This window comes from Punica granatum, chromosome 4 (genome assembly GCF_007655135.1).
Source record: "Punica granatum isolate Tunisia-2019 chromosome 4, ASM765513v2, whole genome shotgun sequence".
NCBI lineage: Eukaryota > Viridiplantae > Streptophyta > Magnoliopsida > Myrtales > Lythraceae > Punica > Punica granatum.
In genome coordinates, this window is record NC_045130.1 from 22,835,930 (window position 1) to 22,858,017 (window position 22,088).

Genomic DNA, 22,088 nt, shown 5'->3' on the forward strand with positions numbered 1-22,088 from the left:
AAATAACATGTTTGTGCATGTTTGTATGTTTGAATGCGTTATTCCAATCATGGCAATACCGGCTTTTTGTAAAAAAAAAAAACATGTTATTCATCGTGTTTGATGCTTGAGCATGCGAAAAACAATCAAAACCGAGGCAAGGAGACCACATGAGACTCGAGTTGAGCCATGAGAGCTTTTGGCCATCCTTGAGAGGGTGAGGCCGAGAGCCTCTTGGCCATTCTCGGGTCAAGAGTGGTTTCCTTATCTCGAGTTTGGTTCGTTTTTCATATTGCGTGAAATTACAATTTCGATATCTTTACAAATCCCGCGTCAAAACATCGTTTAAAACTTTATTTTTCAAGCAAACATGCATGGATTCGCGTATCGATGACTCATTCGGGTCCATTCGGTTACGAGGGTATTATCAGTCATTGGACCAAATTATCCTCGATCCTTATGGAATCGTCTTGGTCGCCGAGTCACGAATCATTTTCATAATTAATGCATTCGGCACAACCCTTAAGCATTAATTCCACAAACGGGTTAATTGGGACGCTCACACGGTTAATTCATTCGATTTAAACAACTTTGCACGAATTGGACATTAATCTGTAACTCGCGTCGACGAATTACAAAACGGTGTTAATGCCCTTTTCAAAATACACATACTTCTAAACCCGAGACATGCAATACGAAGTAACATGGACATCTAGGAGAAACTTGTGTGTTTTGACTTGAGTTTCACCTGACTTCAGGTAATTCAGGTCGGAATACAGAATTCCTTTTAGACCACTTCTGGATAAATAGACCAAATCTTTGGCTTTTATGGGGTTCTCGCACAACCCTGAAAGATCCAAGGATTTGGTCAACACCGGTTACAGGCCGTGCTAGCCCGTATTGCGTTGTTTCCCTTTTCTGAAAATCCATTTTCAAATCAATGGCAAGAACATCATTTTTTGATTTGGTGACATCCTAGGGTTAGTTTGACAGAAACACGATGGTATTGGAATAGGAACGGGCTACCTGTTCAGGCACAGATTCATCTGTATAGCCCTTATTATTCCCACTGATGAGTTTCTGTCATACTAACATAGTTTAGGGTGTTAGTCGGGTATTCTGTATCAAAATGCAATTACCTGACTAATCATTTAACATGACCTAACCAAACGATAGAAAATGGTTAGGTGGAACTCTAGGTTCCAAATCTATAGTCAAAATACAAGTTTGCATTAATTCAGTGTAACTTCAGTGTCATAACACCGAATCATTGTAAAAGTAATCCACACACACGAAACCTGATTACGGACACCCGGTATGTCAGGTTTTCCAACCAAAGCCGAATGCTAAAACATTGGCACGCGTTTGTTTGTCTGGGGTAGGATTTGCATGCCAAAATACCCCGGACAGGTTTTCCAACCAAAGCCGAATGCTAAAACATTGGCACGTGTTTGTTTGTCTGGGGTAGGATTTGCATGCCAAAATACCCCGGACTAACAACTTGTTAAAACACGTACACTTGACAATAACAAACACCTTGTCTGTTATTAATATGTTGCGTGTTATCTTTCCGCACTTGTTTGCCATACAAGACGAGCCTAATCCCTAGGTCGAATAATATTAGGGTTCAACGCCCTAATCATCGATCACAGAGTCCAACGCCCTAATCATCGCTCACAGGGTCCAACGCCCTATTCAGTGAGAGCGTACATCAAATTTCAGTTCTTCGGTATTTTCCTTAAACTCACGGTGAGTTAGAGATGAATAATAACCGAGCGCGAGTCGACTGGAATTCGGCCGTTTGTAATTTATATTTTGTTGTATTTTTCGAGAGCATTGTAAGGATTTTATTCTAGGGGTTTTTACTTAAAATGGCTCATGGTTTACCCGTTTTGTCAAATCTATCCTATACTTTTTTTTTGTCAAATCTATCACATGGTTTACTTTTTGCATAAAATCTATCCCGGCGTTATCTTTACCGTCAACTTCTACAGCCGTGCTGACGTGGCACGTGGAGAGATAGTGGGCCACACTTGCCACGTGGGCGCCACGTCAGCACGGCCGTTAGATATCGACGGAAAATATAACGCTTGGATAGATTTGATGCAAAAAGTAAACCATGGGATAGATTTGACAAAAAAAAAGCATATGATAGATTTGACAAAACGGGTAAATCATGGGCCATTTTAGGTAAATACCCCTACATTCATTCTGTAAGAATTCCAGTCGGTAAGCGAACGGTCCGAGAGTCGAATTAATCGAATCAATCTAATGCTTGCCCAAAGGAAAGAAAATCCAAGAACTCGCGGTTCTGGCTCACGCAGGGATTCAACCTCCATGGTTCGATGAACTGTAACGCAAGATTGTGAATCAATTCCCCGACATATGGGTTTACTTCTCTCTCGGCTTCTCCACCGACATCGTTTAATTCACCGAATTTCCGGTGTCAAAACGTGCAAGCCGAGTACAACTTAATCCACGCGATAAATAATAAAACATGCGAGCCTAGCAAATCAGAGTACCGAAAGGGTGTGCGGGATATAGGCCCACACGTAACATGAACCCCCGAACTCAGACTTTCTGGTTCCGCACAGATCAATGCCTTAGCAAAACTAGATGTTCCATACCCCTAGACCCGAGTCACTTATCCGCCCTCGACCTTCGAGTCGTAAAATGATAAGTGGCGACTCCTTCTCACGCGTGTCCGTCACGCGTCCCCACGGGAAGGTGGACACTCCCAAGCCGCACGATCCAAAAGCGCGCGATGCGGGTCCCCAACGAGAGTCTACATTCGGGTCTGTACAATAGGTGACGATGTGGTTTCACTAAATATGCCAAAACTCGTGGTTCGACTCTAGATTCGGAATCTAGCATTTCACCTAGCCATTTTTTATTGTTTGATTAAGTCTAATGGACGATTAATCTGGTATTATGTACTTTGCAACAGAGATAGTAACGATTACCACCGAATCCACGGTAAGAAGATAGAAACACCAAAAGTGAGTGAAATGGGCCATGCGAATGAAACTCGCACCTGAACGGATCGCCCCTTTTACCCATAGATCGAGGTGTTTCGATTTCCTTAACGCCTAGAATATCGACGAACCATGAAATGACGATTATGCCCTTGGACGGTAAAACTTGTGAAGTGTACGTGTAAAATTAAGATCGTGTGACAAGAAGAAGTCTAAAGAGGACTCGTACACTTCGACTTGAGCCGCCTCAAATTGGGCCCGGACTCAAGTCATAGCATGCGAGTGCTCTCTAGACACTAATTTCGTTCGTGTTATACGTCTCGATGTTTTAAAATTGTGGTTTTTTCTTAAAGGGCATTTTCGCCACTTAACGATCTGTCGATGCGTTTACAAGTTAATATTCAGTTTATCCAATTATTTAGGTCGAATGATTTAGTTAATCAATTGTCACGTCCCATTCCCCATTTTGTGGAATTATTCCATGGTTATGCCTTCGAGTCCCGGATATCATGGATTTAATGAATGATTGTTCGAAGTTAACGTGCCTAGCATGCAAACTAATGCATAACTAACGATTAAATGCAAAGCTCAATTACACTCAATTCCAAGAATCGATTTCAAAGCGATAAAAGAGACCGACTTTAACTCAAAGAGAGTCAAGGGGGTTCGGTCACTCTCTAAGGAAGATGACCGAATATTTTCTTGACTCAATTTGAGTTATGGATAATCTCTCGTATCGGTTCTAGTCGTTTCTTGCATACATAATATGTGTCGAACATGATAATGACACACATTTTGTAAAGTCGATGCCGCCATGGTCTTATGAATGCAATCGAGCATACAAACAAGTACAAACACGATATTCAAAGTAATCGATAAAACGACATCAACTCATATAATGAAAATGTGGGAACCAATTTGTTTCGAGGTGAGAGAGACCTCCTTGAATCCGTGTGATCCAAGGGAACTCTCAGCCACCTCCCATGAGGAATGTCTGTGGGTTTCTATGGATCAAGCGGATCAAGATAGTCTCTCCTACCACGATCTTAATCGTTTCCCACCATGTTAACATGTCATATGCGGTTAATGAACGTAAAAAAAAAATGGGAACCAACTAATTTCGGGGAAGGAGAGGCCACCTTAGCCTCGGATGAGCCAAGGAAGCTCACGGGTCCCTCCCTTGGGACCTTGCCGTGAGCTTCCATGGTTCAACCATGCTATGGCGGTCTCTCCCACCTCGACTTTGGTTGTTTCCCATCATGGTATATGCATTCCTATGAAATATGAACGTGACAAAAGAGATGAAATTGCATGAAATTGCATGGAATCATATAAAGGTCCGAACTTGCATGTAACGTGCTCATTAACCACCTTATCTCCCCCACAACAAACAAGGAACAAAGACTTAGCTTCTCTAAGTCGTAGAAGGGTTATACCTAGACTCGATGTATGAGGAAAAGAGTTGGAGAAGTGGCAAGAGGGTCGGGTGACCCGGCTGGACAGTGGGCACCGAAACTGACCCGAGAGGAGCAACAGTGGCAGTTGAGGAAGAAGTGGGTCGGCAAGATGGCTTGGGCTACGGTACCATGCGAGTTCGAGCTCTTTTAACTCCTAAGGGACTGCTCTTGATGTTCGTGACCAACCTTGGGCTTGCAAGAGCCTGAGCAAACCTGAAAAGCACAAGGAAAACCTGGTAAAACTGGAGAAACCCGCGAAAGAGGAAAGGGAGGAAAAAGAGGTTGCGCCCGGTTGATCAGCTCTCAGCACGTGACCACCTCTTCACGAGGGAGAGTGAGGGTTTTGAGGAACCCTTAGAGCGTGTAGGCACGACTCATCAATGTCGTGGGAAGGAATGGCACGTCTAAGAACTCGGGAGGTCGTGTGTCGCCTAGAAGACCCGATTTTGTACAAGGGGAAAACGGTAGGTTGGAGGCCTCAAACTGGAATTCTAATGATGGAAATGGCTTTAGGAGTTCAAAGACATGCGGAATATGAAGTTTGGTTGTGATGGACTTAGGTCGAGTTGGGTGGTTGCCGGAAAACCAGATGGTTTTTCATTGGTTTTGGCCAGTTCGGCTGTGGGATGGGTTGTGCGGGACTGAGGGAGTGTTCTGAAGGTTGAGAGGATTTTAGAGAGAAGTTGGCTTGAGAAAGAGTGGAATGGAAGAAGTGATTAAGGGTAATGGTGCAAGAGAACTTATAGGTGGTTCTAATGGTTTGTTTAGTGAAAGTTAAGTGTGTTTAGGGCTTGGTTAAGGAGGGGCCGGTGGCATGGAGAGGATTAGGGAGGGGAATGTGTCACTTAGAGTGTAGGGGAAGTAAGAAGAAGAGTGATGGATGGGAGAGGAGTTGGTAGGATATTTTTATGAATTTGGATGGAAGAAGATTGGACCGGTCATATGGGGAGGGAGCCGCGGCGTTGGGGGCTGCTGGCGTGACTTGAGCGGCTGAGCTGTGAGCTGGAGCTGAGCCGTGAGCTCTCTTTGGCCCGTGAGAAAGTCGGGAGGAGCTCGGAGCTCGATTGGTCATACGTTCGGCTTCCGTGGTTCGCTTGGGTGGCGAATTGTTAATGTGCGAGTGATTACGATTTAAACAAGCCCAATATTGACATACTTCTCATGGGGGAATATTCGGATGGCTTGGGGGTTCGAAAGCCGGTTTCGCACCGTTCAGATGACCTGAGCGAAGTTAATTGTTTATGTCGCCAGTTTGCTTCTCTGCACGTTGTACCGTTCGCACCAGTGTGCTTTCCTCCTTAAGTGGGATGGTTGACATGTCGTCCTTGGTCGAAGATCGATAACCGGAGATGACCTAGGGATCCGTGAATGGGGTTCTCTTAGTGTTTCCCAAGTGTTTGATGTGTTCGGAGACCGCCGCGATCTCCGTTTATCAGAAACGAGTCCCGAAGGTTTGCCAAGAGGCGTTCATGACCATTGAAACGTCACCCGGGAGATCGATATGATTTGCTTGGTCCGAGCCGAAATGATTTCCTAGCCCCTGGGGGTTGTTGGGAGTGGGTGGTGTAGAGCTCGGACGTCAACATTTCCCTGAATGAGCTCTAAGCGCGAGATTCTGAGTGAAATGGTCCCTTTTGTTGCTGGAATGGTACTCAGGAAATCTAAATGGATTGTGCGATGTGATCCGGGTTTATTTCCCAAGCCCTTGAGGTCCTTGGGATTGATTGGTGTAGATTTCGTGCATTGACGATTTGTTAAAAGTGTCTCTAACTATGTCTTTCTATAGAAAGGACCCCCTTTTTTTGGGTCGGGATCCACTCGGGAGATCAAGATGAGTTCCGAAAAGCAGTCCGAGACTTGTTCCCTAGTCCTAGTGACTCTTGGGTGTGTGCCGGCCTGTTTTCAGGTGCCATTTATCTGTTTGTGGATTGGGCGTCCCGGGAGCCCCGTCAAGAAGGCGTCTGCAAATGTTCGGGAGTGCCCCAACTTAAGCAGGAGACTTCTGAAATGCGCTCGGGGGCGCCATTGGTCATTTTGGTACCAAGAGAGATTTTTAGAGTCCCATATTTGGGTACCTTCTGACGTCTTGGTGATCCGGCGATGAATAGTGCCATAGTGTCGGCTTCTGCTTTTTTGGGGTTCGTTGTTTGTCTGTTCTTCTTATTGCCCCTCTTGCGCCCTTTTGGTGGCCCAAGCCTGTAGTCCATGTCTCCGGGTCCGCATGTTCGCGTCCGTCGGCCCGTCCGTGAATAGTGACCCGAGCTTTAGTCAGGTGCTCTCCGTTGGAGCCGGTGGATCAAAATGGGGTGTTGACAGGTCATAGACCGCCTTATCGCCTCACAAGCCTAGGACACTAAGAGGCCTACTTCTCTGAGTCAAAAAGTGGTTATACCTAGCCTCAACATGCGAGGAAAGAGTCGGAAAAACGGCTAGAGAGTCGAAAAAATCGACTGTACTGACAGTGACCTGAGAGGAGGCAGTGGGCACTCAGGAGAGAAAATCGGCTGGCTCGGCGACTCGAGGTCGATTCCTCCAGTTGGGACGAAACCTTTAACTTCCTTAAGGACTGCTGAGTGTGGCTATGGTCATCTTACAAGGTATGCACGTCTGGATTCTCCCGGAAATCAAAGGGAAACCGTGAAATACAAATAGAAACTCGAGAAAGAAGAAAGGAAAGAAAGGGTGGTTGTGCTTGGTTGTGCGGCTCTCGACGCATGACCACCTTGTCACAGGGGAGAGTGAGGGTCGTGAGAAACCCTTAGATGGAGATGGCACAACTCGCCATAGTCGCGGAAGGGAGAAATAGGCGAGAAGACCGGTGAAGCTCCAAGGGGCCCAATCCTGTGGTGTTCTAGTTTGGGCTGATGGAGACCTTGAATGAGAAAACTAAGGCTGGAAATGGGATTAGAAGAGTGGAAATAGGTGGGGTATAAAGTTTGGTGGAAGTTGACTTAGGTCGGGTGGTGGTCGCCGGAGAACAGTTGAGTTTTCGGGCAAAAATGGCCTTGCTTGGCTTGGCAAGGGATTGTACGAACTGGGTGAGTTTTCTGGAGCTTGGGAGGCTTTGAGAGAGTTCTAGAGTGAGAGAGGCAAGAGAGATATGCAAGAGTGAGTTGTCATTAAGCTTAATAATGCATAGGAACTTATATGATGCCTTAATGGCTCAATTAGGCAAAATTAAGTGCACTTAGGGGCTCATTAGGGGGTGCTGCTCTTTTTTAGGCAATTAGGGAAGGGAAAATGTCTAGGAAAGTTGATGGGAGATGATGGATGGGAGGATGGATGGAAAGTGTGTAAGAGATATTTTGAATTTGGGTAGTGGAAGGCAATTTGAGCCGGCCCTAGAGGGGGAGACTTGCGGCTGGCTTGGCTTGAGTCATGGCTGGCCGTGGGTCCCACTTGGCTAGGGAGAAAGTCGGGGGAAACTCGGGTCTAGATTGGTCGCGTGTTCAAACTCCGTAGCTCGCTAGAGCGATGAATTGTCAATGTGCGCGCGAATACAATTCCAATGAGCCCAATGTTGCTATGCTTTGCGTAAGGAAATGCTTGGGTGGCCCATAGGCTCGGAAGCCGATCTCGCTCGGTTTGGGTGATCGGAGCGAAGTTAACTATTTATGTCGCCTTTTCGTTGCTCTGCGTGCTGTACTGCTCGCATTGGCGTGCTTTATACTGTAGGCAGAACAGTTGACTTATCGGCCTCGACTGAAGATCGAGAACCGGAGACGGCTCGAGAATCTGTAATCGAAGCTTTCCCAGTGTTTTCTGAGTGTGCTGATGCGTTCGGAGACTACTGCTATCTTCGTTTTTTGAAAATGAGCCCCGAAGGTTTGTTGGGAAACGTTTGAGACCATTTGAACATCGCTCGGGAGACCTGTATGATTTGCATGGTCCAAGGTGAAATGATTTCCCAAGCCCTTGGGTTTGCTGGGAGTGGGTGGTGTAGAGCTCGGACATCAATATTTCGCCGAATAGACTCTGAGCGCGAGATTCCGCCTGAACTGTACTCGGGAAACCTGAATGATTGTGCAGTGCAGATAGGATTTATGTCCTTAGCCCTTGAGGTCCTTGGGATTGATTGGCGTGGATTTCGTGCTCTAACAATTCGTAAAAAGGGTCTCGGGCTATGTTTTTCTATAGAAAGGGCTCTTTTTTCCCGAGTCTAGATCCACTAGGGAGATTAGGATGAATTCCGTAAAACAGTCTGAATCCTATTCCTTGGTCCTGGTAACCCATGAGTGTGGACAGGCCTGTTTTCAGTTGCCATTGATTTTTCCTGTGGAATGGATGTCCTAGGAGCCCTGTTAGAAGGGCCGTCTATGGATGTTCAGGAGTGTCTCGGCTTAAGCATATGATCTCCAAAATGCACTCGGGGATGATATTGGTCATTTTGGTATCAAGAGGGATTTCTAGAGTCCCATATTGGCTACCTTCTGACATCCTGGTGATCCGGCTGTGAATAGTACTGTCGTGCCGACTTCTGTCATCCCAATGTTTGCTGCTTGTCTGCTTTCTCCGATTGCCCTTTGCGCCTTGCCATGACCTTTTCTGATGGCCCTTGCTTATCTTTTGTAGTGTGTGCCCGATGCGTGTGGTTGCCCTTGCTGACCCGATTGTGAGTGGTAGCCCGGACTTTGCTGGGCTTTCTTCTGTCATGCTTGTTGGGTCGTGGCCAAGGTAGCCGTTGGTGTTCCCCGTTGGAGCCGGTAGACCAAAATATGGTGCTGACAGTTTCTCTTTAGGAACCTCCGTGTACTCGAAGAACCGATCCACTTCCGATAACCAATCAAGAAAATCATTGATATTCAAGCACCCATGAAACACGGGAATATCAACTTTCAATTTCAAATCATTAGCATCCACGTGAGGACGCTAGCCTACACGACATCGAGCAAACTGATCATACAAATCAATTTCTTCCTCGTCGAATTCTTCCTCGTAGATTTGGATTCTCCGCGAAGCGCATCGAGCAATAGGTGGTTCGAGGGGAACAACCCTCGGCGCCCTACCCCTATCCTCCTCGTTCTGATTGGCACGTATGCCTAAGGCATCGAGTCTGGGGACTATCTCTTCAAACATATGCTCTAACCTTCCGACTCTCTGCTCTATAGTGCGTTGTGCAGTCGCCTCTAGCCCTTCAACATTCGAGCGGTCTCAACTTGCTTCATCCGCCATGATCAAATTTAGACGAGTTCCTAACTCTGATATCAACTGACGCGGTGAGAATCGATCAAACTATCCTAAATCTATGTTTAGACAGAAGAACACGAATTCAACATAAGCTCGTAGTAAGAAACACTCAAATAATAGAGAGAACTTCAAATATATTTCATTCTTTCTTTCTGCTCTTCATACATCAATACATATAGAGATAGGTGAAAGGAACCCCATACTAAGTGCACTTATCTTAGAAAGCATAAAAACACTAACTTCACCCCCGAAAACTAAATATAGGTGCAACTAATAATGGCCCCCCTATAAATCCGAATTTGAACTCCCAAAGCAAGTCAACAACTACTTTATTTATTATGTTTGACTTCCCCACCAACAAAGATCTGCACCTAAATTTGGTCTCCCCGAGTAGGCTTAGGCTCGGCCCTCTTCTTCTCAAATTTCTTCTTCTTCTTCTCGGGCTTGTGGAACTTTGATTTTTCTCGATCATAATTCTCCATGAATATAGCTAAGGGTACCATTCGCATCAATCTCCCAATTATTTGGGGGTGAAGTTAGTGCTTTTATGCTTTCTTAGATAAGTGCACTTAGTATGGGGTTCCTTTCCCCCATCTTTATATGTATTGATGTATTTGGAACAGAAAGAATGAAGGGATTTTTACTCCATATAGCCTATGGTTTACCTGTTTTGTCAAATCTATCATATACCTCTTTTTGTTTTGTTAGATATATCTCATGGTTTACATTTTGTTTCAAATCTATCCCGTTATTATATCTCCGTCAACGTATAACGGTTTTGCTACTGTGACCCCTTTTATCCGTGATAAATTTGAAAAAAAAATTAAAACCACGAGATAGTTTTGAGGAAATAATTAAAATCATACGATAGATTTGGAAAAAAAAAATTAAAACCATGGGATAGATTTGGAGCCTACTAACATTTCATTAACGGACAAGATAACGCCAAGATAGATTTCTAGCAAAATGTAAATCATGAGATATATCTGACAAAAAGAAAACATATAATAGATTTAACAAAACGCGTAAACCATGGGTTATATGGCGTAATTTCTCCAAGAATGAAATATATTTGAAGTTCTCTCTATTATTTGAGTGTTTCATACTGCGAGCTTGTGTTGAGTTTGTGTTCTTCGATCTAAATACAGATTTAAGCTAGTTCGATCGATCCTCGCTACGTCAATATGTCTTATTAATTAATTTCTATTTAGTATATTAATCTATGATTATAATATCTTTACTATTATACCACGTTTATTATACAACATTGGTGATAAAATTTACATTGAATTAGCATGGCATTAATGGTAAAAATACTATTATGAGACCATTTAATGTAAAAAAATCAGTAGACTATATCTTTTATAGTCGATTTATTAGTGTTGGAAGGTGAAAATTAATTTTTTGTGTTATCATATTTAACACTTTAAAATATTGACTTTAATTTATTTCTCTCCATATATATATATATAATATCTCTCAACTAAGACATATTGACTGTAAGACATACATATACAATTTAATCCATTAATTGTAGTAAAGTTTATATATCTATAAATATATATAAAGTTTGCCGAAATTTGTATAATTTTAGTTAGAATGACTCAACTATTTTTATGAGAGATCAAAGTATATATTCGTTTTAATAAAATCTCACACAATTATTTAAGTTTTGAGGATAATTTAAAAAATATTTTTCTATTTTTGGGTATATATGTGTATTAATTTTATATATTTACAATTATAGCATTATTTATTTGCATTTATTTCATGCAAATATATCATTAATATAATATTTTTTTCTTTGAGATAATACTTTTAATTCAGAATATTATTTACACATTTAGATTTATGACCTTATAATATTTATAAAATTACATTTTTAACCTTATTTAATGTGTAAGATACAACTTTATATATATTTTTAACCTTATTTAATGTCTAAGATACAACTTTACATATATATATATGAACTATAAGAACAAAATTAAATAAATTAGCGTATATAGGAATTTCTTTATTATAACATTATCAATGCAATATATCTATATATATCAAAATGTTGCAATATTAATAAGAACAAAAATAACAACGTATAAATCTCTTCAGAAAACTTAAGTCTTGTTTGGATTCAAAGTGAGATTTTAAAATCTTACTTTAACTTAATTTTACCCACAACAAAACAAAATAACTCATACAAAATCAAAGAGTGTGTCTCATTTATACCACTATTTTTCAAAATCAAAATCACATAACTCATACAAAGTCAAATGATGGGTCCCATACATAACCATTTATATCACTCTTTTCAAAATCAAAATATGATTTTAAAATGTTACTTACAAACCAAACGCAACATTAGATTTTGAACTTTTATAACAAAATTTTATTTTTATATGGTGCATGAAAATTTATAGATTCTTTTATTATGAATCGTAACACAATTTAAATTGATTAACTTTTTATAGAAAACAAAATTAAATATTTATACTAATACATTTAACGCATGATTAATGCAATTCTACATACCAAACACAATAATAATGCATTACCACCTACTTTTTGAATAATCTAATATTCTTACCAAACATAATAATCTTCACATTTCAACCTATACTCCTAAGAAATTGATTAACCGATCATTGAGTACTCTTAACATTTCCACTGACAATTTTTCGAGTACTCTTAACATTTCCACACAATACTTGAACCAAGGGGCCCCCACATGTAAAGGGGCAAAAGGGGAATCAGATTTCCCAAAATTATGTCAACCAACCCAAATCAAATCCTGACGGTGCGTTTGAATTCAGAATTAAAGTAACTTTAATTTTGATTATAAAAAATGACAAATGAGTTAGAATTATAAATTTGACTCGAGAAACGTGTATTTTTATTGTGTAGTGTGTTGAATTAAAATTAAATTTTGACTTAAAAAATGTGTATTTTTATTGTGTAGTATATTCAGTTAAAATTAAAGTTAAAATTAAAGTGATTTTGATTGTGAAAATAAACAAGCCTGAAACTCCTGTCCTTAATTTTTTCATCACAGCCTATGTAATAAAACTTTATTAACCTTAATTCTAATTCCAACTAATCGTTTCAACATTTACTCATTCAATAAATGACATCAAATATTGCCATGATCAGCAGGAAAGGATATATCACAAAACTCAGGGAATCTCCAAAACTATTATCTGAAAAGCATTCTCAGTGAAATGTTCCATAACATGTCAGTCCCACAAACATAAATAAGAGCAGCAGAACCTGTTACCCCCAAAAGAAAGATCCCAACTCTCGAAACACCAACAGGCAGTCCCGTCTAAAAACCCGGGCCCGAGCTTCCTTTCCTCTTCCTCTTCCTATAATGTGAAACCCCACCATTTCCCACTTCTCTCAAAAGTCGGTTACATAACTAACTCATACACGACTCTGTACAGACTGAGATCCAACCCCAATTAACGGCCAAAAAATACCTCGAAGCCCCTTTCTTTTTCCGTGTATGGTTCTCATGACAACATCAGTCCAGATAGATTCCAGTAAAAGAATCAGTTTGCTACACTCTCCATTCCAAGAGTCCCACCCCTCACAAGTGGAGACCGTTCCCATTTGTGTAGAAGCGATTCAGTACACCGTTTCCATCAAGGATAGTCCCATTCTGGTAGTATTTGATTGATCCATTGACGTTAATATGATTGGTTCGTGAGACTTTTCGTGTGTTGCTGCCTTGTAAGACTGCATCCAACTCCCCAGATGCAGCTGCTATGAGCCCTATCGTTGTTTTTGACATGGCAACAACAGTAATTCTCATTACTATTTCCCATAATATATAAATTAAAAAAAACAAAAGAAAAGAAAAAGAAAGGAAGGAAAGAAAGGTTCCTTTAAAAGCACAACTGAAAAGCTGAGGCATCACACCCATCACTCAACAAATACTACTCCAAGTCAGCTTGTATTGACAAATTTTTTTTTTAATGCATAATAGCAGCTCTTTGAAGAATCCGTCGGAAAAAATACTAGATACCTTGCAGCTTTACTAATTATAACTCCCGAAAAGCTGATATATTATTTACTTCAAGGAATTGAATATGCCACTTCATAAGTTTGAGGGGCAACCTTAAAAACTTGACCAGGTCTAGAGAAGAGCTCCTTTTATTGGATAAATATGTAATCACAAACCTTGACAGTTGCAGGTGCCATATTATATTTGTTGGACCCACAACGATCACTACTCATAATTGACCCATTCCAATAATTTTGTTCAAATAAGTTCCAGGCTAGAATCAGGAAAACAGTTACTTGAGCAAAACAAAATAAAAACAAAAAACTATTGGCTATCGTATGAACTTTGAGATGACAGATATATGTACCTAAGAATAGAGCAGAAGGCTCCCCGGGCCTTGATTTAAATTCAGGGTGAAATTGAACGCCAACAAAGTATGGGTGACTGGGCAGCTCTATGATCTGCAACATCAACACATGAACTTCATCCCAACCATCGACAATACAAAACTTCCACCAGTTGTATATATGTTAAAACCGACCTCCATCCTCTGACCAGTTTCATCCTTGCCAGTAAAAGAAAGGCCTGCCCTTTCAAGGCGTGTGACCATCTCGGGATTCACCTGCAAAATGAAAGAAGACAGGGTCACCACTTCTCCAAATGGTAATTCTGAAGCATGTTTTGTTTAGTTTATCCATCTTCATTCACAACAATACACCTCGTATCTATGACGATGTCTCTCATCAATGTAGCTCCGATTCCCATACCTAACAAAATTCACATACAAAGTGTAAGCCACTTGGATAGACTCAGCAAACAGATAGGATCTTTCTTCTTATGAAAATTTATTGAAAATTTTTGATTACATATCTATCCAGAACCAGTGTATACTCTCACAAAATGAAATTACATGATGTGTGATATATATATATATATATATATATATATATATCTGGCAATATACAATAAATGATATGAGTCTATTGTCAAGCGTATATAGATGTACGTACAATTTTGCAGATACACAATCTGAAACTTGAAAATAAGTCCTCCTGGAACCGAGGCGCATCGTGCCTCCCATGTGGGTCTTCGAGCCCTGGTCATATTAGTTAGCAGACTATAAATATTCAGCAGGAAAAAGAAAACCAGAGATTCACATGTTCTGGAAGTAAAACATAATGGACATACAACCTCAGGCATAAATATGACACAAGGATTTTTAGCGTTAAGGTCAAACTCGGTGCTATTCGCATCCTGTAAACCAAGGACTGATCGGGCGAACTCAATGACTGCAATCTGCATGCCCAAGCAAATGCCAAGATAAGGGACTCTGTTCTCTCGGGCATATTTGGCAGCAACGATTTTCCCTTGCACTCCCCTGTCACCAAAACCTCCGGGAACAAGGACTCCATCTGCACCCTGAAAGATAAATACGCAGTCTAAGGGACAGAACTTGCATCTAACGAGAAGTGCTTTTTCCCAATACATAAAAACTCAATCATTTTTTTCTTTTTTTCATTTGACCAGAAGCTCACTAGTTAAGGTAGCATAATTACACCTTAGACATGGTAGTTAAATGAAATGACAAAAATAAAATTAGAAACGGACAAAGAAAATTATATATATATTTTTTTCCATGCAAGAAAGTGAAAACCAAACAGGGCATCAGATATAAAACATATCTGTGGTATTAGGCATTTATAACATTCTAATATTCCTTGAAATACATCTATAAAAGAAATCCTGTAAAATAATCCCCCCACCCCCCCCACCCCACCCCCCCCCCCCCCCAAAAAAAAAAAAAAAAAAAAACTGGCCTCTCTAATTGGAATTGAAATTCCTCGTCAAACCTAGAAATTTCTGCCAGAATCTTTGAATGCAATTCTAAGATCTAACACTAAGATTGGAAATGGGTTGACGAAAAGGGGGTACTCTGGAATTTGCACTTTCCCAATTTCTCAAGTGGGGTAATTTCCAGTAAACCACACAAACTAGGTATGCTGCACCACATAAATTTTTCTTGTATTATGACTTCATGAATTAAACAGATCCAAGTATTGAACAACACTAAAGTAACAACTCTACCGACCTTCAACAGCTTCCATGCAGCCTTGTAAGCTTCCGGGTTCTGCAAGCAAAATTTTGACCCATTAGACATACAATAGGGGGAGGAGGTGGTTGTGCAGCTTTTGTGGATGATGTGGGAAGGCTAATGCATCAGGTAAGGGATTAACCTCTTGGGCTGTTGTGTCTTCGAGGTCACAAGCTGGGACCCATTCCACAACAAGCTTTTTACGCCAGGCAACAGATGCATGCAAAAGAGCCTGCAAGACAGCACGGAATTTAAATAATCATATACCACTACAATATAAATTGTCCAGGGAGGAATTTGAGAAGTCTAATTACTATACATAAGAAATTAAAAACCAACATACTGAAGGGTACCAAAAGGAGCAGATTAAGGAAACTTCTCTAATTTTTGTTCTTTTTTTTCTTTCTAAACCGTAAAATGACGGAGGGGATGGTGATGAATACAAGACCCCTTGGCCTAAGCAGGGAACACCACCACTAGGCTAATTTCCTAGAAAGGAATTACTTATAAGGTCATAATGAAAAGCCAGTAGTGACAGAAGTAAGATTCTTCATATAACCATGACTAAAGAAAATATTGTTCCAGTGTATGGGTCAATTTGCCTCCAAACGGCTCCTGGCAGATCTTACATCTTTCTCATCTAGAAAAAACAGAGGAAGATTATATATAATCCCAAACATCAACCAACTCACAGAGGCACCAACTAATTCTCCAACTGAAGAATATAAAGGAAAAAATGGGGGCTAAAGGATAAGAGACTCTAATAATCTTATGGCAATAACTATTACTCCCTCCTGGACACATAACAGAAAAGAATCAGTCCAAGTTCATTTATTAATTTTATAAAAATTTATATTTTCCAATCGATGAGAACAAGCTCATTAAAGTCGTACAGCAATTTTAACAAGTTCAGCAGATGTTCAGCAGATACTCAGTATTGGTAAAAGAATTCATAAACAATAGCCCAACACACCTTCAACACAGAAAGGTAAGAATCTGAATGGCCAGTGTATTTCCCAACCATTGCAATTCGGACCTGTATAACATTCAGGAGGAAATAAAAATGAAAAAAAGAAAACTAAGAAACCAACTCTAAACAGAGAGTTAGGTCCAGACTCACAGGCTTATGCAGCTTGTCACACAATTCTGCACGGGAAGTCCATTCTTTCAGAGCAGGTTCCTTATTCACACTGCAGAATAAGTAAATTAGAACAAAATATTTTCTTGCCACTATTGAAGTTACACAGCATAGTCTAACATAGTCCATAGACAAACCTTTGAAGGTTGAGCACTTTAAAGATTGCTTCATGAGCCCTCTGATCCTGTTATCACAAAAGAAAAGAGCAGCCAATGATTGTACGGGATCATTATCTGTTTTACATGGATATTAGGATAATAACAGATTGTGCAAGACTTACTCTGAGGAGCAACGGGATGTGCCAAATGTTCGAAACATCATAGAGAGTGACAATGTTTTCAGCCTTAATCATTAAGTCTCAGTCAGCTCAGATTTAAGAAAAAACATAGAAATTTTTTTTCCTGCAGAGACAAGCTAGTGAGAAATGCATGCAAATTTCCATATCATACCAGAACATGGCAAAACTGCGACAGCTTCACTTTTACATTCTCCTCGAGAGCCTGCAAATCGCGTACAAGTCAGTTAAGTTCAACCCATCAAAATTTGCTATCATGAGACACAATACACGAGAGAGAGAGAGAGAGAGAGAGAGAGAGAGAGAGAGAGACATGAGAGAGAAAAAGTTGAGTGAATGAGAGTGAGTGAGAGAGAGAGAGAGAGAGACCGTTGTGCTGCGACAAGCTAAAATATTTGGTGTCAACCCAAGGCCTCTTAGTCCTCTGACACTATGCTGCGTTGGTTTAGTTTTCTGAACAAGGAATCAGCAAAAAAATATTAGCCATTAGACCAAACACTCATTCACTTGTTATCTTCCAGTGTCACATGAAACCAAATATCAGTTACCTGTTCACCGACAACATTCAGAACTGGTACAAGACTGACATGGATCAAACAAAAGTTTCCAGCGCCTAGAAGGAGGAGAATGGGTTCTCGATCAAATTTAGTAGAAGCACAAAATAGGGGAAAAATTGAAAAGGGCAAGGCAAGGTGATATTGGTCTTACCGACACGATATGAGAATTGTCCGAGAGCCTCAATAAATGGCATGGACTCAATGTCTCCTGCATGCATCATTTTCTTTCATGACTAAAAGCGCAGATAAGGAAACGATAATCATGGTTCAATTAGGAGAATTCTCCAGCTTCCTCAATATATTTTTCTTGAAGAGAGTGGAAAGCAAGAAAAGCGTTTGTTTCAGACTTCAACTAATCCAACATCTATAGCAACATGCAATCCAAAATGTTCTTACCCCGCTCAGTTAGAAGTGAAAAAGGAAGAACAGAAAATTGCAAAATTTTCCATTATCAAATTGAGGACAAAAGATTGTGAGAATACTATTGCTACTTTACCTATTGTTCCACCCAATTCTATGACACAAACATCAGCTGGTCCATCCTTCCCATCTACTGGAATCATTGCAACTCGCTCGATCCACTCCTGAATAGCATCTGTGACGTGAGGAACAACCTGTACCAAGCGAGATCAAGAACTTTTCAGTGCAGAAGTTGAAAAATAAAATAAAATGGAATCAACAACCCTTCTTAGAAATCTTCACTCAACAATGGGTCACACAAGCACGATACCTGAACAGTTTTGCCCAGATAGTCTCCTCTTCTCTCTTTTTCGATCACCGACTGTTAGTGAGAAAAAAGAATTAGTAACCTTGGTTGGTTAGATCAAATATTACAGAAACGACAAACAATAGAGCAGATACAAGTGCAATTGAATCCACTTGCCTGGTAAACCTTCCCCGTCGTTATATTGTTATCGCGTGTTAATTTGATATCAAGGAATCTCTCGTAGTTTCCAAGGTCCAGGTCCACCTGCAGCATGATGTGTATAAATAAATGTTTTCAGCAATCTTTAACTCTCTTGGCTGCAACTATGATGAACCAACTGGCCTTTGGAACATAAGAATTTCAAAGAATCTGTTCTAAAAGTTCCCAAACCCTACCTCACCACCATCATCTAAGACAAAGACTTCTCCATGCTCGAAGGGGGACATTGTTCCGGCATCAGTGTTCAAATAAGGATCTGAAACATGCAAGAATTGATTAAGGATATATAGTATCATATCAAGATGAGAACCATGAACAGTATGAAATCAAACACCCCCTCATTAAGAAGATCAAACTTCTGAACAAATTTCTAAGGAGCAGATTCCCTCAATATTCAATATTCCTAAAAACAGCTTTAATTTCGTCTCTGGGACTCCACCAATTCTCACCCATTTCGTGGCAAATACACATCCGCATGTGAGAACACAAGTTCCGTACAAACCCAGACCGGCATGTGAGAAAATTGACCCATAAGCAGAGAAACAAGCTTCTTAGCCTCAGCTCATACACTTGCAGAAGGCAAAATATAAATAAATTATAATAAAAGGAAAATCTTTTCTGGTTTATTTAAGAGAAAAGCTAAAAAAGCTCTCATCAAAAGTTGACAAAAGAAACAGAATACCGGTTCCAACTTACAAATCTAGCGGTCAAAAAAGAACTTAAAGCAAGACAAAAACTGCAGAAGGCAAGGATTTCATGCTTTCACTTGTAAAAAGGGGCAGAAAATCTAACATGACAAAACTTTTCTGAACGGAAAAATGACCCCTTTTTTTAACCTGGAAAATAATATAAATAGATATACATACAAATCGACAGACCCATATACCAAACCATATCACTCTTCCTCCTTTCTTTTCCCTTTCTCTTCACTCCAAAATGGGGATAGAAAAAAAGAAAGAAACCATTCACTGCTTCTGTGAAGAATGTTTGAACTTTCTACAGTGCGAAATCTTGAAGACTATCAGGATTTATATGTACGCAGAGAGAGAGAGAGAGAGAGAGAGAGAGACCGATTTTGATGGAAGTAACCCGCAGTCCACAAGCCTTGAGGAGAACGCCAATACTGCTAGCAGTCACACCCTTCCCGAGCCCACTGACAACTCCACCGGTGACCAGAACGTACTTCATTTTCGGCGATTGCAAACTGACCCAGAAAGTCAAATGAGGAGAAGAAGCACCTTGGTAAGGAAAAGAGGGAACTTTGGGCCAAAATGGGGGGTTTATGGGAGACTTAAGATGTACAGAACAGAGATTTGCAGAGGCTCGGGAAAGCAGAGGAGGAGAAACTGAGATAGAGAAGAGACAGAGGAGAGTGGAGGCGAAGCTGCAAGGAAGAATGGGAGAAGGAAACAAGGAGGGGAAGAAGAGAATCAAAGGCAAGGGAGGAGAGATAGGAATGGGGAATGTGAAGAGAACTGCGAAGAGGGAAGAGGGCGTTGGCGGCTTTTTATATAGACGCTCCCACCACCATCCCTAATCCAAAGAAGACAGTCACAACAAAGAGAGGAAAAAAAAAAAGAATAAATTCATTTTATATTTTATTATACGCCATTTTTTTGCTCCATTTTATTTTTTTTGTTTTTTATTATTTTATTTTATATCTAATAATATTGTATTTAATATCTTTTGATTTTTGTTTCACTTTGACCCCCAACTTTGCACCTAGTCAGTCTCCACATTTATTATTTATTTCATCTTTTCTTTTAGACGAGATCGTGTATTACGGCACTGCTTTGAATTTATCAGCATTTTGGGACCATATTGAAGCAGATTACTCAAAATAGGGAGTGGTCGAGGCCGTTGGTTAAGTTTAGAGGGCAAGTTGAGAATAACCCTTTATTATTTTTCTCCTCTTTTAGGCCCAATTTCACACATAAGAACTAACTAAATTATATAATATTATTAATATGGATAAAACTCAAGAATTGAGAGAAACTAAACGTAAAATAATAATAATAATAATAATAATTAAAAACAAAAAATAAAAATACAAACCAAATATTGCCTTTTGGGCCCTCATCTCTTGTTGGCACCGTAAACAGTAAACCTATGAACCCGCGGCGGATCAACGATGTTTACAAAGTTGAAACCTAGACATTTTGAGGAAAATAATAAAAATTTGTAACTAGGAGATTGATCTGTGGATCAATCTTGAGGATTTGATTCGGTCGCGCTGAGGTGGAGGTAGGGCTGTGATTGTTCGTTCATTCCACGATTACACGAGTAGCGTTTTTCTTTTTCTTCCCTCCTTCCATTTCTAAATCGGGGTAAACTAATGGCTGTAACATAAGTCTCTAATGAGCTCAAGTAAAATATTTCATCCTCCTCAGAGCCCGAAATGTATCTTCAGTTTAAGTACAAATCTCATCCTCCTCAGAGCCCGAACTGTATCTTCAGTTTTAAGTACAAATCAACAAGAATAAACTTCGAATGTCGATGGGAGGATCCTTCACTCGCATTAAATAGTGGCCTTTGCCATTAGATGGCCTTCTTTTTTCTCATGGAAATTGACATTTTGGGTGAAAATATCTGCCTTGCCAGAGAAGAGCACACCGCACTCAATATTAATACCTCGTACCTACGTAGACTCAACAAACATATGCGTATGTGTATATGTATGTATGTATGTCATCTTTAATTGCGAATTTTTGCTCATCATTAGGGAGAAATATGAATCATCCTAAAGGGCATTTAAAACTTAGATTACACCTTTCCTTATATTAAGGCTAGCTTACATGCAGAGGACGAAGAGATTGATATAATTCATCAGTGACATTGACTCCACATGTTAATGTTGATGATAACAACACTGGTTACTTGGTCCGGTATGCGTGTCTGTATTCAGATTCCGAAGAAAGTTCTCAGATAAACAAGAACAGGATGTCGACAATAGCATATTATTGATGTCATAATGACATGCACCAAGCCGCAGATTTACTGAACAGATGTTTCTATGGAAGCATCGAATAGACGATATAGAGAAATCCAATCTGCGATAAAACTAGATCAAAGCAGAAAAAGAAACGACAGAAGGATTTGCTTTTCTTGGTTCGGCTCTTATCCACAAGGCAAAAGGGGAGTACAAAGTTACACTCAATTCCTAAGCTTATATATCGATCGACACAAATATAGTGGAGGCCGGTCCATGCAGGCATGGGAAGACGAGTATGCGCATCAAAATGAAACCAAACCGGTAAAACGTGTAGCCCAATATCTAGCAATATAGCAGTCACCGAGTTTGCTTACATAAAGACAATATGCTGTGAGCTCCCATCTCGCATCCTATGGGGAAAGGCTGATCCCTACAACTAGAAATTATATCCACTTCTGACATGAGGTAGTTAATAAGATGCTGGCCCGACATAACCCATCATAGATAGCCCGAAGTTCCGATATCACGCTCGTGGTATACCTTAAGATAGA

The 22,088-nt window shown here is 40.3% G+C and overlaps 1 protein-coding gene across 2 annotated transcripts; it reads right to left on the reverse strand.

Annotated features, from left to right (window-relative positions):
- Positions 1-12,757: 12,757 nt before the first annotated feature.
- LOC116204727 (CTP synthase-like) lies at positions 12,758-20,102 on the reverse strand. Of its 2 annotated transcripts, none has more exons than XM_031536977.1 (21): positions 19,676-20,102; positions 18,782-18,861; positions 18,564-18,650; positions 18,411-18,461; positions 18,177-18,294; positions 17,832-17,888; positions 17,672-17,736; positions 17,493-17,576; positions 17,278-17,328; positions 17,109-17,171; positions 16,966-17,012; positions 16,811-16,880; positions 16,664-16,726; positions 15,833-15,922; positions 15,688-15,726; positions 14,790-15,017; positions 14,609-14,694; positions 14,317-14,365; positions 14,140-14,220; positions 13,966-14,059; positions 12,758-13,366 (listed from the first exon to the last, which is right to left on the reverse strand). In XM_031536977.1, the coding sequence occupies exons 1-21, from the start codon at positions 19,791-19,793 to the stop codon at positions 13,182-13,184; spliced, it is 1,806 nt and encodes a 601-aa protein (XP_031392837.1). In that variant the 5' UTR covers positions 19,794-20,102; the 3' UTR covers positions 12,758-13,181. The 2 variants fall into 2 exon arrangements, with proteins under 2 accessions (XP_031392837.1, XP_031392838.1); XM_031536978.1 differs by lacking the exon at positions 19,676-20,102 and adding an exon at positions 19,055-19,189.
- Positions 20,103-22,088: the final 1,986 nt, after the last annotated feature.

What these genes read in the sequence shown, in the direction of transcription:
- LOC116204727 (XM_031536977.1), bottom strand. Translation starts at nt 19,793, where the DNA reads ATGAAGTACGTTCTGGTCACCGGTGGAGTTGTCAGTGGGCTCGGGAAG. An exon ending in CGACGGGGAAGGTTTACCAG is followed by an intron (nt 18,462 to 18,563) that starts GCAAGTGGATTC and finishes TCTCACTAACAG; the next exon opens with TCGGTGATCGAAAAAGAGAG. An exon ending in TGAATGTTGTCGGTGAACAG is followed by an intron (nt 17,577 to 17,671) that starts GTAACTGATATT and finishes TTCCTTGTTCAG; the next exon opens with AAAACTAAACCAACGCAGCA.